The sequence below is a fragment of the Aythya ferina genome (assembly GCF_964211825.1).
Source record: "Aythya ferina genome assembly, contig: HAP1_SCAFFOLD_1337, whole genome shotgun sequence".
In the NCBI taxonomy this organism is placed as follows: domain Eukaryota; kingdom Metazoa; phylum Chordata; class Aves; order Anseriformes; family Anatidae; genus Aythya; species Aythya ferina.
In genome coordinates, this window is record NW_028180748.1 from 1 (window position 1) to 17843 (window position 17843).

The window sequence follows — 17843 nt, forward strand, 5'->3', positions numbered from 1 at the left end:
GGAGGAGCTGGGGGCACTGGGGGTTATGGGAACTTGGGGACTGGGGGCACTGGGAGCAACTGGGAGGGGACTGGGGTCACTGGGAGGGCACTGGGGGCACTGGGAGGCACTGGGAGGGGCCTGGGAGGAACTGGGAGGGGACTGGGAGGGGACTGGGAGGAACTGGGAGGGGACTGGGGTCACTGGGGGGCACTGGGAGGAGCTGGGGGCACTGGGGGTTATGGGAACTTGGGCACTGGGGGCACTGGGAGGAACTGGGAGGGGCCTGGGGGAAATGGAAGGAACTGGGAGCAACTGGGAGGGGACTGGGGTCACTGGGAGGCACTGGGGGCACTGGGAGGCACTGGGAGGGGCCTAGGAGGAACTGGGAGGCACTGGGAGGGCACTGGGAGGGGACTGGGAGGAGACTGGGAGCAACTGGGAGGGGACTGGGGGCACTGGGAGGAACTGGGAGGGGACTGGGAGGAACTGGGAGGGGACTGGGAGCACTGGGAGGGGCCTGGGAGGGGACTGGGAGCACTGGGAGGGGACTGGGAGGAGACTGGGAGGGGACTGGGAGCACTGGGAGGGACTGGGAGGAACTGGGAGGGCACTGGGGACACGTGACCCCCGTGGCCCCGCCCCCAGCCGCCACGCCCGTCTGGTGCTTCGCCCGATTGGACGAGGCCGGGGAGGGCGGGGCCTGCGCGGAGCCGCTGGGCGACGACCCCGTGCCATTGGCCGACTGCTGCCTCAACCCCGCCTACGGCTACAAGCTCCGCCCACACGGCCCCTGCCACACCTGCCGGTCGGACAAGCCCCGCCCCCTTCCATAAGCCCCGCCCTTACGCCCCGCCCACTCCCCCCAAGCCACACCCACTCCCATAGGCCCCATCCGTTCCATCACCTGAAGCCCCGCCCCCTGGGTGAAGCCCCGCCCCCCTACGCCCCGCCCACCACAAGCTCCTCCCATCAATGGCCACGCCCACCTCCAAGTCACGCCCACCTCCAAGCCCCGCCCCCTTTCCCTCCCCTCCCCCATTGAGACACCCCCTCCCCTAAGCCCCGCCCATGCCCCAAGCCCCGCCCACCCAAGCCCCCCCACTCTAAGCCCCGCCCACCGCAGGCCCCGCCCACCTCCCGCCCCACCCCTAAGCCCCGCCCCCTTTCCCTCCCCTCCCACCCTGGGGCATGGACCCTCCCCTAAGCCCCGCCCACCCCAAGCCCCGCCCACCTCAAGCCACGCCCCCCACTTTAAGCCCCACCCACCACAGGGCCCGCCCACCTCAAGACACGCCCCCAAGTTTAAGCCCCACCCCCCACGTGCCCCGCCCACCTCCCACCCCACCCCAAGCCCCGCCCCCTTTCCCTCCCCTCCCCCATTGAGCCACCCCTCCCCTAAACCCCGCCCATACCCCAAGCCCCGCCCATCCAAAGCCCCGCCCTCACTCTAAGCCCCACCCACCCCAAGCCCCGCCCCCAAGCCCCGCCCCCTCTCCCTTCCCATTGAGCCACCCCCTCCCCTAAACCCCACCCCCACCCACCCCAAGCCCCACCCACCTCTCCCTCAAGCCCCTCCCACTCCTTGCAGACCCCGCCCACTCCGCCACGCCCCTTCCCTTAAGCCACGCCCCTTTCCACCCCCCCCTAATCCGTGGGGTCACCCCATAACCCCCTGCGGCGCCCTTTGACCTCGGTTGACCCCAACCTGGGGGTGACCCCGGGTGACCCCTGTGACCCCGGGTGACCCCGGTGACCCCGGGTGACCCTGGGTGACCCCGCGTGACCCCTGTGACCCCGGGTGACCCCAGGTGACCCCGGGTGACCCCTGTGACCCCGGGTGACCTTGCGTGACCCCGGATGACCCTGCGTGACCCCTGTGACCCCGGGTGACCCTGGGTGACCCCTGTGACCCCGCGTGACCCTGGGTGACCCCGGTGACCCCGGGTGACCCCGCGTGACCCCGCGTGACCCTGGGTGACCCCTGTGACCCCGCGTGACCCCGCGTGACCCCTGTGACCCTGGGTGACCCCGGGTGACCCTGGGTGACCCCGCGTGACCCCGGGTGACCCCTGTGACCCCGGGTGACCCCGGGTGACCCCTGTGACCCCGGGTGACCCCCGTGACCCCTGTGACCCCTGCAGGCCGGGGGCGTGGGGCCCGTGGGGGCCGTGGGGCGGCTGCTCGGTGACCTGCGGGGAGGGCGCCCAGCGCAGGGGGCGGAGCCGAAGCCCCCAAGGGGGCGGGGCCACGAGGGACTGGGAGCTCAGGGCCTGCCACCAGCCCTGCTGCCCCGGTACGGGGTCAGGGGGGTCAGGGGGGGTTATAGGGGCGGGAGGGTCAGCGGGGTCATTTGGGGTCAGGGGGGTCAGTGGGGTGTTGGGGATATTGGGGTCATTGAGGTTATGGGGTCATGGGGTCAGGGGGGTCATTTGGGGTCAGGGGGTCAGTGGGGTGTGGGGGATATTGGGGTCATTGGGGTTATGGGGTCATTTGGGGTCATTGGGGTCAGGGGGGTCATTGGGGTCATTGGGGTTAGGGGTCATTGGGGTCATTGGGGTATTGGGGTCGGTGGGGGTGGGGGAGGTCATGGGGGTGTTGGGGTCATTGGGGGGATTGGGGTTATGGGGTCAGTGGTGTCATTGGGGTCAGGGGGGTCAGGGGGGTCATTGGGGTGTTGGGGATATTGGGGTCATTGGGGTTATGGGGTCATTGGGGTCATTGGGGGTGGGGGAGGTCATGGGGGTATTGGGGTCATTGGGGGGATTGGGGTCAGGGGTCATTGGGGTATTGGGGTCAGTGGGGGTGGGGGAGGTCATGGGGGTGTTGGGGTCATTGGTGTTATGGGGTCAGTGGGGTCATTGGGGTCAGGGGGGTCAGGGGGGGATCAAGGACGTTGGGGTGTTGGGGATATTGGGGTCATTGGGAGTATGGGGGTGGGCGAGGTCATTGGGGTATTGGGGTCATTGGGGGGATTGGGGTCAGTGGGGTCATTGGGGGTGTGGGGTCAGTTGGGGTATGGGAGTTATGGGGTCATCGGGGTCATTGGGGTCAGTGGGGTTATGGGGTCATTGGGTTTATGGGGTCAGTGGGGTCATTGGGGTCATTGGGGTTATGGGGTCAGGGGGGTCAGTGGGGTCACAGGGGAGTGGGGTCAGGGGGGTCGGAGGGGGAGTGGGGACATTGGGGTCATTGGGGTTATGGGGTCAGTGGGGGTATGGGAGTTATGGGGTCATTGGGGTCATTGGGGGTGGGGAAGGTCATTGGGGTGTTGGGGATATTGGGGTCATTGGGGTCATCGGGGTTATGGGGTCAGTGGGGTCATTGGGGTTTTGGGGTCATTGGGGTTATGGGGTGTTGGGGTCATTAAGGTATTAGGGTCATTGGGGTTATGGGGTCAGTGGGGGTAGGGGAGTTATGGGGTCATTGGGGTCAGCAGGGTATTGGGGTCATCGGGGTCATTAGGGTCAGTGGGGTTATGGGGTCATTGGGCTTCGGGGTCTGGGGGTGGGGGAGGTCATGGGGGTGTTGGGGTCATTGGGGTCATTGGGGTCATTAGGGTTTTGGGGTCATTGGGATTATGGGGTGTTGGGGTCAGGGGGGTCATTGGGGTCAGTGGGGTCAGCGGGGTCAGCGGGGTCATTAGGGTATTGGGGTCATTGGGGTTATGGGGTCAGTGGGGGTATGGGAGTTATGGGGTCATTGGGGTCAGGGGGGTCAGGGGGGTCAATGGGGTCAGCAGGGTCATTGGGGTGTTGGGGATATTGGGGTCATTGGGGTTATGGGGTCATTGGGGTCAGCGGGGGTATGGGAGTTATGGGGTCACTGGGATATTGGGGTCAGTGGGGGGATTGGGGTCAGGGGGGTCATTAGGGGCATTGAGGGTATTGGGCTCATTGGGGTCATGGGGTCAGTGGGGGTAGGGGAGTTATGGGGTCATTGGGGTCTGGGGGTGGGGAAGGTCATTGGGGTGTTGGGGATATTGGGGTCATTGGGGTCATCGGGGTTATGGGGTCAGTGGGGTCAGTGGGGTGTTGGGGTCATTGGGGTCATTGGGGTCATTGGGGTCATTAGGCTTTTGGGGTCATTGGGGTTATGGGGTATTGGGGTGCTTGGGGTATGGGGGTGGGGGGAATTGGGGTCATTGGGGTCATTGAGGGGGGATTGGGGTCATTGGGGTCATGGGGGGCATTGGGGGGGCATTGAGGTCATGGGGGGTCATTGGGGGGCATTGGGGTCATTGGGGGGCATTGGGGTCATTGGGGTATGGGGTGGGGGGGTATTGGGGTGGGAGGGGGGCAATAGGGGGGGTATTGGGGGGGTACTGGGATTACTGGGGGAGGGGGCTGGGAGTTACTGGGGGGGCGGCGAGAATTTGGGGTGGGGGGGGGGCAGGAAACGGGGGGGGGGGGCTCTGTGGGGGCATTGGGGTGGGGGAGGGCATTGGGGGGGGGGGGCATTTAGGACTGGGGGGGGGGGGTCCCGGGTGTATGGGGCCGTGCCTCTGACCCCCCCCCCCCCAAAAATTCCCCTTTTTCCCCCCCCCCCCATCAGAGGAGGGGGCGTGGAGCCCCTGGGGGCCGTGGGGGGGCTGCTCGGTCACCTGCGGGGGGGGGACCCAGGCCCGGGAGCGCCCCTGCGACCGCCCCCCCCCCCGCTGCGGGGGGGGGTGCGGGGGGGGAGACCCCCGGGAGACGCGGAGCTGCCGAGGGGAGGAGGAGACCTGTCCCGGTGAGGGGGGGGGGGGGGGAATTTGGGGTGGGGGGGGGGTTGGGGGGTGGGGAGGGGGTTGGGGGGGGGTTGGGGGGGTAACGGGGGGGGTGGGGAGGGGGGAGAGGGTCAAAGGGGGAGGGGGGTGGGGGGGATTTGGGGAGGGGGGTGGGGGAGGGGGAGGGGGGAGGGGAGGAGGAAGGGGGAGGGGGGAGGGGAATTTGGGGTGGGGGGGGTGAGGGAGGGGTGGGGAGGGGGGAGGGGGTCAAAGGGGGGGGGATTTGGAAAGGGGGGGGTGGGGGGGGATGGGGAAGGGGGTGGGAGGGGGGGAGCGGGTCAAAGGGGGGAGGGGGGGAGGGGAATTTTGGGAATGGGGAGGAGGGGGGGGGCGTGGGGGGCGTGTCCAGGCGCTGACCCCGCCCCTCCCCCTCCCCTCCCCCCCCCCCTCTTAGTGCACGGGGCCTGGGGCCCTTGGGGGCCGTGGGGGGCGTGCGGGGGCTCGTGCCGGGGGGGGGGGCCGGGGCCGGGCCCCACCCGCAGCCGCAGCCGGCGCTGCGACGCCCCCCCCCCATCAGCAAAACCCCCCGGGAGGCCCTGCGGGGGCCCCCCACCGACACCCAGCCCTGCCCCGGGCTGCCCCCCTGCCCCGGTGAGGGGGGGGGCACAAATAAAAGGGGGGGGGGAGGGGGAGGGGCTGGGGGAACCGAAATTGGGGGGGGGACCAAAAATGGGGGGGGGACGCGGGGGGGGCAAAGATGGGGGGGGCACAAAATGGGGGGGGGACAAAAATGGGGGGGGAACAAAAGTGGGGGGGGAACAAAAGTGGGGGGGGAACAAAAGTGGGGGGGGAACAAAAGTGGGGGGGGAACAAAAGTGGGGGGGGGACACGGGGGGGGGACACGGGGGGGGGACCAAAAATGGGGGGGACGCGGGGGGGGCAAAGATGGGGGGGGCACAAAATGGGGGGGGACAAAAATGGGGGGGGGACATGGGGAGGGGGAAGGAAAATTGGGGGCTCGGTTTCCGGGGGGGACACAAAAGGGGGGGGGGGACAATGGGGTGGGAACCAAAAGGGGGGAGGGGTTTCCGGGGGGACATAAAATGGGGGGGCACAAAATGGGGGGGAACCAAAACGAGGGGGACACGGGGGGGGGGGGGACACTTTGGGGTGGGAACCAAAAGCGGGGGGGGCTCAGTTCCCGGGGGGGACCCTTTAGGGTGAGGGACCTGGGGAGGGGGGAACCTAAAAGCGGGGACGCAGTTTCCGGGGGGACCCTTTTAGGGGGGGGGGACACCAACGGGAACCAATGGGGGGGGCGGAACCAAATGGAGGCGGAACCAAAAACCCGGGGTCGCGTTTCCGGTGGGGACCCAAAACGGCGCCGGACCGAGGCCGGGACGGGGGGGGGCGGGCACCACGTGACAGCGGCGCCCCGCCCCCTCCACGTGACCTCCTCCCTCCTCCCCCGCCCGCAGTGGACGGCGCGTGGGGGGCGTGGTCTGAGGCGACGCCGTGCGCGGTGACGTGCGGGCTGGGCGTGGTCACGCTGAGGCGCGCCTGCGACGCCCCGCCCCCCCGGCACGGAGGCCGCGGTTGCCCCGGCAACGCCACCAGGAGGGCGGCCTGCGGGCCCCGGGGGGCGTGTCCCGGTGAGGGGCGGGGCTTGGAGCGGAAGGGGAGGGGTTTAAAGCGGAAGGGGGGGGTTAAGCGGAAGGGGAGGGGTTTAAAGCGGAAGTGGGGGGGGTAGAGGGGCCCCGGCTGCGCTGTGGGGCCGGTGCTGACCCCCAAGTGTGGGGCACGGGGGGGAAGGGGGGGGATGGGGTGGGGCTGGGGCCCGGACCCACAAGTGTGGGGCACAGGGGGGGTGGGGGGGTCAGCCCTCAGCCCCAGACCCACAAGTGTGGGTCACAGGAGGGTGTGGGGCACCCCCAGCCCCCCAAGTGTGGGTCACAGGCACCATGGGTCCCACAGTTCCCCCCCAGCCCCCCAAGTGTGGGGCAGATAGGGCCCACCCCTTGATCCCCAGCCCCCCAAGTGTGGGTCACAGGCACCATGGGTCCCACCTCTCACCCCCAGCCCCCCAAGTGTGGGTCAGACGGGGTTGTAGGGCCCACCCCTTGAGCTTCAGCCCCCCAAGTGTGGGTCACAGGAGGGTGTGGGGCACCTCCTGACCCTCAGACCCCCAAGTGTGGGGCAGGTTAGGCCCACCCCTTGACCCCCAGCCCCCCAAGATGTGGGGCAGATGGGGTTATAGGGCCCACCCCTTGAGCTCCAGCCCCCCAAGTGTGGGTCAGACAGGGTTGTAGGGCCCACCCCCTGACCCCCAACCCCCCAAGATGTGGGGCAGATGGGGTTGTGGGGCCCATCCCTTGACCCCCAGCCCCCCAAGTGTGGGTCAGACGGGGCCCACCCCTCACCCCTAACCCCCCAAATGTGGGTCAGACGGGGTTGTAGGGCCCACCCCTTGACCCCCAGCCCCCCAAGTGTGGGTCAGACAGGGTTGTGGGGCCCATCCCTTCACCCTCAGACCCCTAAGTGTGGGTCACGGGAGGGTGTGGGGCCCACCCCTTGACCCCCAGCCCCCCAAGTGTGGGTCAGACGGGGTTGTGGGGCCCCCCCCTGACCCCGCGTCCCCCCAGCCGTGGCGCACTGGGGGCCGTGGGCCCCATGGAGCCCGTGCGAGCGGCCGGCTCTGAGCCTCCTGCGCTGCGAGGCCGACGCGGGCTACCAGAAGCGGACGCGGGCATGTGTGGGGCGGGAGCCGGGGGGCGCCCCCTGCCCCACTGAGCCGGGGGGCGGCACCATCCAGATGCGCGCCTGTTACAACATGCACAACTGCCTCCGTGAGTGCCCCACGGCTGCCCCACAGCTGCCCGATAGCTGCCCTATGGTGCCCCACAGCTGTCCCATAGCTGCCCCACAGCTGTCCCATAGCTGCCCCATAGCTGCCGCATAGCTGCCCCATAGCTGCCCTATAGCTGCCCCATAGCGGCCCCATAGCTGCCCAATAGCTGCCCCATAGCTGCCCTATAGCTGCCCCATAGCTGTCCTATAGCTGCCCTATGGCGCCCCATAGCTTCCCTTATAGCAGCCCCACAGATGCCCCATAGCTGCCCATAGCTGCCCTATAGCTGCCCCATAGCTGTCCTATAGCTGCCCTATGGCACCCCATAGCTTCCCTTATAGCAGCCCCACAGCTGCCCCATAGCTGCCCCATAGCTGCCATATGGCGCCCCAGAGCTGCCCTATAGCTGCCCTATGGTGCCCCATAGCTTCCCTTATAGCAGCCCCATAGCTGCCCTATAGCTGCCCCATAGCTGCCCCATAGCTGCCCTATGGCGCCCCATAGCTGCCCTATAGCTGCCCCATAGCTGCCCCATAGCTTCCCTTATAGCAGCCCCACAGCTGCCCTATAGCTGCCCCATAGCTGCCCCATAGCTGCCCTATGGCGCCCCACAGCTGCCCCATAGCTGCCCCATAGCTGCCATATGGCGCCCCAGAGCTGCCCTATAGCTGCCCTATGGTGCCCCATAGCTTCCCTTATAGCAGCCCCACAGCTGCCCCATAGCTGCCCTATAGCTGCCCCATAGCTGCCCTATAGCTGCCCTATAGCACCCCATAGCTGCCCCATAGCAGCCCCATAGCTGCCCTATAGCTGCCCTATAGCACCCCATAGCTGCCCTTATAGCAGCCCCACAGCTGCCCTATAGCGTCCCATAACTGCCCTATAGCTGCCCCATAGCTGCCCTATAGCTGCCCCATAGCTGCCCTATGGCGCCCCATAGCTGCCCTATAGCGCACCATAGCTACCCTATAGCACCCCATAGCTGCCCTATAGCGCCCCATAGCTGCCCTATAGCTGCCCCATAGCTGCCCCATAGCTGCCCTATGGCGCCCCATAGCTGCCCTATAGCTGCCCTATAGCTGCCCTATAGCTGCCCCATAGCTGCCCTATAGCGCCCCATAGCTGCCCTATAGCTGCCCTATAGCTGCCCCATAGCTGCCCCATAGCTGCCCTATGGCGCCCCATAGCTGCCCCATAGCTGCCCCATAGCTGCCCTATAGCTGCCCCATAGCTGCCCCATAGCTGCCCTATAGCTGCCCTATAGCACCCCATAGCTGCCCTTATAGCAGCCCCACAGCTGCCCTATAGCGTCCCATAACTGCCCTATAGCACCCCATAGCTGCCCTATAGCTGCCCCATAGCTGCCCTAAGGCGCCCCATAGCTGCCCTATAGCGCACCATAGCTACCCTATAGCACCCCATAGCTGCCCTACAGCTGCCCCATAGCTGCCCCATAGCTGCCCTATAGCTGCCCTATGGCACCCCATAGCTGCCCTTATAGCAGCCCCACAGCTGCCCCATAGCTGCCCTATAGCTGCCCCATAGCACCCCATAGCTGCCCCATAGCAGCCCCATAGCTGCCTCACAGCTGCCCTATAGCTGCCCCATAGCTGCCCCATAGCTGCCCTATGGCGCCCCATAGCTGCCCTTATAGCAGCCCCATAGCTGCCCTATAGCTGCCCCATAGCTGCCCTATAGCTGCCCTATAGCACCCCATAGCTGCCCTTATAGCAGCCCCACAGCTGCCCTATAGCTGCCCCATAGCTGCCCTATAGCACCCCATAGCTGCCCTATAGCTGCCCCATAGCTGCCCCATAGCTGCCCTATAGCCACCCCATAGTGACCCACGGGGACCCATAGCTTGACACTGTCCCCTAGGCCCTATAGGCACCCCCTGGCCCTATAGGTACCCTCCCAGCCCCATAAGCACCCTCACAACCCCATAGGCACCCCCTGGCCCCATAGGCACCCCCCAGCCCTATAAGCACCCTCCCAGCCCCATAAGGACCTTCCCAGCCCCATAGGCACCCCCCAGCCCCATAGGCACCACCCCGCCCCATAGGCACCCTCCCAGCCCCATAGGCACCCCCCAGCCCTATAGGCACCCCCTGGCCCCATAGGCACCACCCTGCCCTATAAGCACCCTCCCAGCCCCATAGGCACCCCCTGGCCCCATAGGCACCTCTGGCCCCATAAGCACCCTCCCAGCCCCATAGGCACCACCCTGCCCCATAAGCCCCCTCCCAGCCTCATAGGCTCCCCCTGGCCCCATAGGCACCCCCCAGCCCTATAGGCAACCTCCCAGCCCCATAAGCACCCTCCCAGCCCCATAGGCACCCCCCGGCCCTATAGGCACCCTCCCAGCCCCATAGGCACCCCCTGGCCCCATAGGCACCCCTCGGCCCTATAAGCACCCTCCCAGCCCCATAAGGACCTTCCCAGCCCCATAAGCACCCTCCCAGCCCCATAGGCACCCCCCAGCCCCATAGGCACCACCCCGCCCCATAGGCACCCTCCCAGCCCCATAGGCACCCTCCCAGCCCCATAGGCACCTCTGGCCCTATAAGCACCCTCCCAGCCCCATAACGACCTTCCCAGCCCCATAAGCATGCTCCCAGCCCCATAGGCACCCCCTGGCCCCATAGGCACCACCCTGCCCTATAAGCACCCTCCCAGCCCCATAGGCACCTCCGGCCCTATAAGCACCCTCCCAGCCCCATAGGCACCCTCCCAGCCCCATAGGCACCTCCGGCCCTATAGGCACCCTCCCAGCCCCATAGGCACCCCCTGGCCCTATAGGCACCCTCCCAGCCCCATAAGCCCCCTCCTAGCCCCATAGGCACCCCCCGGCCCCATAGGCACCCCCCTGCCCTATAAGCACTTTCTCAGCCCCATAGGCACTCTCCCAGCCCCATAGGCACCCCCCTGCCCCATAAGCACCCTCCCAGCCCCATAGGCACCTCCGGCCCTATAAGCACCCTCCCAGCCCCATAAGCACCCTCCCAGCCCCATAGGCACTCCCCTGGCCCCATAAGCACCCTCCCAGCCCCATAGGCACTCCCCGGCCCTATAGGCACCCTTCCAGCCCCATAGGCACCCTCCCAGCCCCATAGGCACCTCCGGCCCCATAGGCACCCTCCCAGCCCCATAGGCACCCCTCGGCCCTATAAGCACCCTCCCAGCCCCATAAGCACCCTCCCAGCCCCATAAGCCCCCTCCCAGCCCCATAAGCACCCCCCTGCCCTATAAGCACCCTCCCAACCCCATAGGCACCCCCCGGCCCTATAGGCACCCCCTGACCCCATAGGCACCCCCCTGCCCTATAAGCACTTTCTCAGCCCCATAGGCACTCTCCCAGCCCCATAGGCATCCCCCAGCCCCATAGGCACCCTCCCAGCCCCATAAGCCCCCTCCTAGCCCCATAGGCACCCCCCGGCCCCATAGGCACCCCCCAGCCCTATAGCAGCGGGGCTGTGGGGTGACGCGCCCCCTCTCCCAGTACAAGGGAACTGGTCGGACTGGAGCCCCTGGGGGCTCTGCCACCCCCCCTGTGGGGCCAGCCCCACGCGCAGCCGCGTGCGCGAGTGCCAGCCCATCTACCCCCCCTACCCGTACGTATAGGGCCTATAGGGCCAGCGGGGGAACTATAGGGGCAGGGGGGGTCTATGGGGTCAATGGGAGGTCTGTGGGGTCAATGGGGCTCTATGGGGTCAATGGGGCTCTATGGGGTTAATGGAAGGGTCTATGGGGTCAGTGGGGGTCTATGGGGTCAATGGGAGGTCTGTGGGGTCAATGGGAAGTCTGTGGGGTCAATGGGAGGTCTATGGGGTCAATGGAAGGGTCTATGGGGTCAGTGGGGGTCTATGGGGTCAATGGGGGTCTATAGGGTCAATGGGGGTCTATGGGGTCAATGGAAGGGTCTATGGGGTCAATGGAAGGGTCTATGGGGTCAATAGAAGGTCTATGGGGTCAATGGGAATCTATGGGGTCAATGGGAGGGTCTATGGGGTTAATGGGTGCCTATGGGGTCAATGGAAGTGCCAGCCCATCTACCCCGCCTTCCCATACGTATAGGGCCTATAGGGCCAGCGGGGTCAGTTTGGGGGAACTATAGGGGCAGGGGGGTCTATAGGGTCAATGGGAGGTCTGTGGGGTCAATGGAAGGTCTATGGGGTCAATGGGAATCTCTGGGGTCAAAGAGAGTGTTTATGGGGTCAGTGGGGCTCTATGGGGTCAATGGGGTCAATGGAAGGGTCTATGGGGTCAATGGGGATCTATGGGGTCAATGGAAGTGCCAGCCCATCTACCCCGCCTACCCGTACGTATAGGGCCTATAGGGCCGGCGGGGGAACTATAGGGGCGGGGGGGGTCTATAGGGTCAATGGGAGGTCTGTGGGGTCAATGGAACAGTCTATAGGGTCAATGGAAGTGTCTATGGGGTCAATGGGAGTCTATAGGGTCAATGGAAGGGTCTATGGGGTCAATGGGGGTCTATGGGGTCAATGGAAGGGTCTATGGGGTCAATGGGGGTCTATGGGGTCAATGGAAGGGTCTATGGGGTCAATGGGAGGTCTATGGGGTTAATGGGAGGTCTACGGGGTCAGTGGGGGTCTATGGGGTCAATGGGGGTCTATAGGGTCAATGGAAGGGTCTATGGGGTCAGTGGGGGTCTATGGGGTCAATGGGAGTCTATAGGGTCAATGGGGGTCTATGGGGTCAGTGGGGGTCTATGGGGTCAATGGAAGGGTCTATGGGGTCAATGGGGGTCTATAGGGTCAATGGAAGTGCCAGCCCATCTACCCCCCCTACCCGTACGTATAGGGCCTACAGGGCCGGCGGGGGAACTATAGGGGCGGGGGGGTCTATGGGGTCAATGGGAGGTCTGTGGGGTCAATGGGAAGTCTGTGGGGTCAATGGGAATCTATGGGGTCAAAGAGAATGTCTATGGGGTTAATGGGGGGTCTATGGGGTCAATGGGAGGTCTATGGGGTCAATGGGGCTCTATGGGGTCAATGGGAATCTATGGGGTCAAAGAGAGTGTCTATGGGGTCAATGGGAGGTCTATGGGGTCAATGGAAGGGTCTATGGGGTCAATGGGAGGTCTATGGGGTCAATGGAAGGGTCTATGGGGTCAATGGAAGGGTCTATGGGGCCAATGGGGGGTCTACAGGGTCAATGGAAGGGTCTATGGGGTCAATGGGGGTCTATGGGGTCAATGGAAGTGTATGGGGTCAATGGGAGGTCTATGGGGTCAATGGGGGTCTATGGGGTTAATGGGGGGTCTATGGGGTCAGTGGGAGTCTATAGGGTCAATGGAAGGGTCTATGGGGTCAATGGGAATCTATGGGGTCAAAGAGAGTGTCTATGGGGTTAATGGGGGTCTATGGGGTCAATGGAAGTGCCAGCCCATCTACCCCGCCTACCCGTACGTATAGGGCCTATAGGGCCAGCGGGGGAACTATAGGGGCAGGGGGGTCTATAGGGTCAATGGGAGGTCTGTGGGGTCAATGGGAGGTCTATGGGGTCAATGGGAGGTCTATGGGGTTAATGGGAATCTATGGGGTCAAAGAGAGTGTTTATGGGGTCAGTGGGGCTCTATGGGGTCAATGGGGTCAATGGAAGGGTCTATGGGGTCAATGGGGATCTATGGGGTCAATGGAAGGGTCTATGGGGTCAATGGGGGTCTATGGGGTCAATGGGAGGTCTACGGGGTCAGTGGGGGTCTATGGGGTTAATGGGGGTCTATGGGGTCAGTGGGAGTCTATAGGGTCAATGGAAGTGTCTATGGGGTCAGTGGGGGTCTATGGGGTCAATGGGAGGTCTGTGGGGTTAATAGGGGTCTATAAGGTCAATGGGTGTCTATGGGGTCAATGGGAGTCTATAGGGTCAATAGAAGGTCTATGGGGTCAATGGGAGGGTCTATGGGGTCAATGGGAGGTCTATGGGGTTAATGGGGGGTCTATGGGGTTAATGGGGGTCTATGGGGTCAATGGAAGTGTCTATGGGGTCAATGGGAGGTCTATGGGGTCAATGGGTGCCTATGGGGTCAATGGGTGTCTATGGGGTCAATGGAAGGGTCTATAGGGTCAATGGGAGGCCTATAGGGTCAATGTGGGTCTATGGGGTCAGTGGGGGTCTATGGGGTCAATGGGGAGGTCTATGGGGTCAATGGGGGTCTATAGGGTCAATGGGAGGTCTATGGGGCCAATGGAAGTGTCTATGGGGTCAATGGGGGGGTCTATGGGGTCAATGGGGGCTCTATGGGTTCTATGAGGACAATGGGTTCTTTATGGGGTCCTTATGGGGTCTATGGGGTCAGCGGGGTCCCCGCGGGGTCCCCCCGGTCCCCTCACCCCCCCCTTTAACCCCGCCCCCCAAGGCTGACGGTGACCCCGGTGCGCTCGGCGGCCCCGATGAACGTCACCTTTTGGGGGACGCCGCGGCCCCGCTGCGCCCGGCTGGAGGGGGAGGCGCTGCGCCTGCAGGAGACGCGGCCCTGCCTCAACGTCCAGCCCTGCCCCCCCGAGAACGGTGCGGGGGGGGGCACCCAAGGGTGCTGGGGGGGGGTTGGGGGGCACCCAAGGGTGCTATAGGGGATGTGGGAGGGCACCCAGAGGTGTTATGGGGGATGGGAGGGGGAACCCAGGGGTCCTGGGGGGGGTTGAGGGGCACCCAGGGGTGCTGGGAGGGGGTTGGGGGGCACCCAAGGGTGCTAGGGGGGGTTGGGGGGCACCCAAGGGTGCTATGGGGGACGTGGGGGTCACCCAGGGGTGTTATGGGGGTGGTTGGGGGGCACCCAAGGGTGGTGGTGGGGGGTTGGGGGGCACCCAAGGGTGCTGGGAGGGGGTTGGGGGGCACCCAAGGGTGCTAGGGGGGGTTGGGGGGGACCCAGGGGTGCTATGGGGGATGTGGGGGGGCACCCAGGGGTGTTATGGGGGATGGGAGGGGGAATCCAGGGGTCCTGGGGGGGGGTGGGGGGCACCCAAGGGTGGTGGGGGGGGTTGAGGGGCAACCAGGGGTGTTGGGAGGGGGTTGGGGGGCACCCAAGGGTGCTATGGGGGATGTGGGGGGGCACCCAGGGGTGTTATGGGGGAGGTTGGGGGGGATTGGGGGCACCCAAGGGTGGTTTGGGGGTGGTTCAGGGGCACCCAAGGGTGCTGGGGGTGGTTGGGGGGCACCCAAGGGTGCTGGGGAGGGTTGGGGGGCACCCAGGGGTGCTATGGGGGATGTGGGAGGGCACCCAGGGGTGTTATGGGGGATGGGAGGGGGAATCCAGGGGTCCTGGGGGGGGGTGGGGGGCACCCAAGGGTGGTGGTGGGGGGGTTGGGGGGCACCCAAGGGTGCTATGGGGGATGTGGGAGGGCACCCAGGGGTGTTATGGGGGAGTTTGGAAGGGATTGGGGGCACCCAAGGGTGGTTTGGGGGGGGTTGGGGGGCACCCAAGGGTGCTATAGGGGTTGTGGGAGGGCACCCAGGGGTGTTATGGGGCAGGTTGGGGGGGATGTGGGGGCACCCAAGGGTGGTTTGGGGGTGGTTGGGGGGCACCCAAGGGTGCTGGGGGGGGTTGGGGGGCACCCAGGGGTGTTAAGGGGGAGGTTGGGGGGCACCCAAGGGTGCTGGGGGGGGTTGGGGGGGACCCAGGGGTGCTATGGGGGATGTGGGGGGGCACCCAGGGGTGTTATGGGGGATGGGAGGGGGAATCCAGGGGTCCTGGGGGGGGGTGGGGGGCACCCAAGGGTGGTGGGGGGGGGTTGGGGGGCACCCAAGGGTGCTATGGGGGGGGTTGGGGGGCACCCAGGGGTGCTATGGGGGAGGTTGGGGGGGATTGGGGGCACCCTTGGGTGGTTTGGGGGTGGTTGGGGGGCACCCAAGGGTGCTAGGGGTGGTTGGGGGGCACCCAAGGGTGCTGGAGGGGGTTGGGGGGCACCCAAGGGTGCTATGGAGGAAGGGAGTGGGCACCCAGGGGTCCTCCCATAGGGGATTGGGGGGGATTGGGGGCACCCTGGGGTGTTTTGGGGGTGGTTGCGGGGCACCCAAGGGTGCTATGGGGGATGGGAGGGGGCACCCAGGGGTGTTATGGGGCATGGGAGGGGGAACCCAGGGGTCCTGGGGGGGGTTGGGGGGTACCCAGGGGTGCTATGGGGGATGTGGGGGGGCACCCAGGGGTGTTATGGGGGAGGTTGGGGGGGATTGGGGGCACCCAAGGGTGGTTTGGGGGTGGTTGAGGGGCACCCAGGGGTGCTGGGGGGTGGTTGGGGGGCACCCAGGGGTGCTGGGAGGGGTTTGGGGGGCACCCAAGGGTGCTGGGGGGGGTTGGGGGACACCTAGGGGTGTTATGGGGGAGGTTGGGGGGGATTGGGGGCACCCTTGGGTGGTTTGGGGGTGGTTGGGGGGCACCCAAGGGTGCTATGGGGACGTGGGGGTCACCCAGGGGAGTTATGGGGGTGGTTGGGGGGCACCCAAGGGTGCTGGGGGGGGTTGGGGGGGACCCAGGGGTGCTATGGGGGATGTGGGGGGGCACCCAGGGGTGTTATGGGGGATGGGAGGGGGAATCCAGGGGTCCTGGGGGGGGGTGGGGGGCACCCAAGGGTGGTGGGGGGGGTTGAGGGGCAACCAGGGGTGTTGGGAGGGGGTTGGGGGGCACCCAAGGGTGCTATAGGGGATGTGGGGGGGCACCCAGGGGTGTTATGGGGGAGGTTGGGGGGGATTGGGGGCACTCAAGGGTGGTTTGGGGGTGGTTCAGGGGCACCCAAGGGTGCTGGGAGGGGGTTGGGGGGCACCCAAGGGTGCTATGGGGGAAGGGAGTGGGCACCCAAGGGTCCTCCCATAGGGGATTGGGGGGGTCGGGGGGCACCCAGGGGTGCTGCGGGAGCACCCAAGGGTGCTATGTGGGGGGGGGGGGCACCCAAGGGTGCTGGGGGGGGGGCTGGGGGCACCCCAGGGGTCCCCGCCCCCCCCCGTGACCCCCCCGCCCCTCCCCCCCCAGAGGACTGAGCGCCCGGAGCCGCCCCTCCCCCAACGGACCCAAAACCGCCCGAAATCGCCCCAAAGCCGCCCCCTCCCCCCCCCCCCCCCAATAAACACCCAGCATCCACCGCGGCCCCGCTGTTATTTTGGGGAGGGGGGGGCTGGGGGGGGCTGGGGCGTGGCCGGAAGTGACGCCGCGTGACGTCACCGTCCCGCCCCCTTCCCTCTGCAGAGCCGGGGGCGGGGCCCTCGGTGACGTCACCGCCAGGCCCCGCCCCCTCCCCGCTTCTCCGCCGGGCGGGGGGGCGGGGCCGGGGGCGGGGCCTGGGAGGGGGGCGCGAGGGGGCGGGGCCGGAAGTGGGGGCGGGGCGGGGCGGGGCCTCCTGGAGGTGCGGGGCTGCGGGGCTCCTATAGGGCCGCCCCTCCCCCACAGACCCCAGCGATCCCCTATAGATCCCCCTATAGGCCCCTATAGATCCCCATCGATCCCCTATTGATCCCCATACATCCCCTATAGGTCCCCCCTCCCCTATAGATCCCCTATAGATCCCCCTCCCCCATACATCCCCTATAGATCCCCTATAGATCCCCATAGATCCCCTATAGATTCCCCATAGATCCCCTATAGACCCCCTATAGGCCCCTATAGATCCCCCATAGATCCCCCCTCCCCTATAGATTCCCCCATAGGCCCTCATAGATCCCCCTATAGATCCCCTCCCCCTATAGATTCCCCTATAGATTCCCCTATACATCCCCTATAGCCCCTATAGATCCCCTATAGATCCCCCATAGATCCCCTACACATCCCCTATAGCCCCTACACATCCCCTATAGATCCCCCATAGATCCCCTATAGGTCCCCATAGATCCCTATAGATCCCCTATAGACCCCCACGGAGCCCCCTATAGATCCCTCTCCTATAGATCCCGTAGCCCCCTACGCTCCCCTATAGCCCCCCATAGCCCCCCCTATAGCCCCTGCCCCTATAGCCCCTCTTCCCCTATAGCTCCACCTTTTCCCCGCAGCCCCCTTTCCCCTATAGATCTATAGGGCTGGCCCCCCCCTTTTCCCCTATAGCCCCTTTCCTATAGCCCCCTTCCCCTATAGCTTCTCCCCCTTACAGCCCCCCCCTTCCCCTATAGGGCTCCCAGGCCCTCCTATAGCACCCCCTATAGGGCCGGGCTCCCTGTAGGGACAGCCCCATAGAGCAGGGGGGGGGGGGGCCCTATAGGACAGAGACCCTATAGGGCAGACCCTCTAGAACGGACCCTTATAGGGCAGAGACCCTATGGAGCAGACCCTATAGGGCAAACCCCATAGGACGGATCCCCTATAGG

At 66.0% G+C, this 17843-nt stretch overlaps 1 protein-coding gene across 1 annotated transcript; it reads left to right on the top strand.

Moving 5' to 3' along the window:
• Positions 1-627: 627 nt before the first annotated feature.
• Positions 628-16624, top strand: CFP (complement factor properdin; the record flags this gene model as incomplete). Its single annotated transcript, XM_084540630.1, is given in 10 exon segments — positions 628-787; positions 2124-2275; positions 4534-4710; positions 5142-5285; positions 5288-5338; positions 6166-6339; positions 7330-7533; positions 11035-11146; positions 13915-14066; positions 16522-16624. Coding segments are annotated over 10 exon segments (1334 nt in total), but the record flags the coding sequence as incomplete, so codon positions are not given.
• Between the last annotated feature and the right edge of the window lie 1219 nt (positions 16625-17843).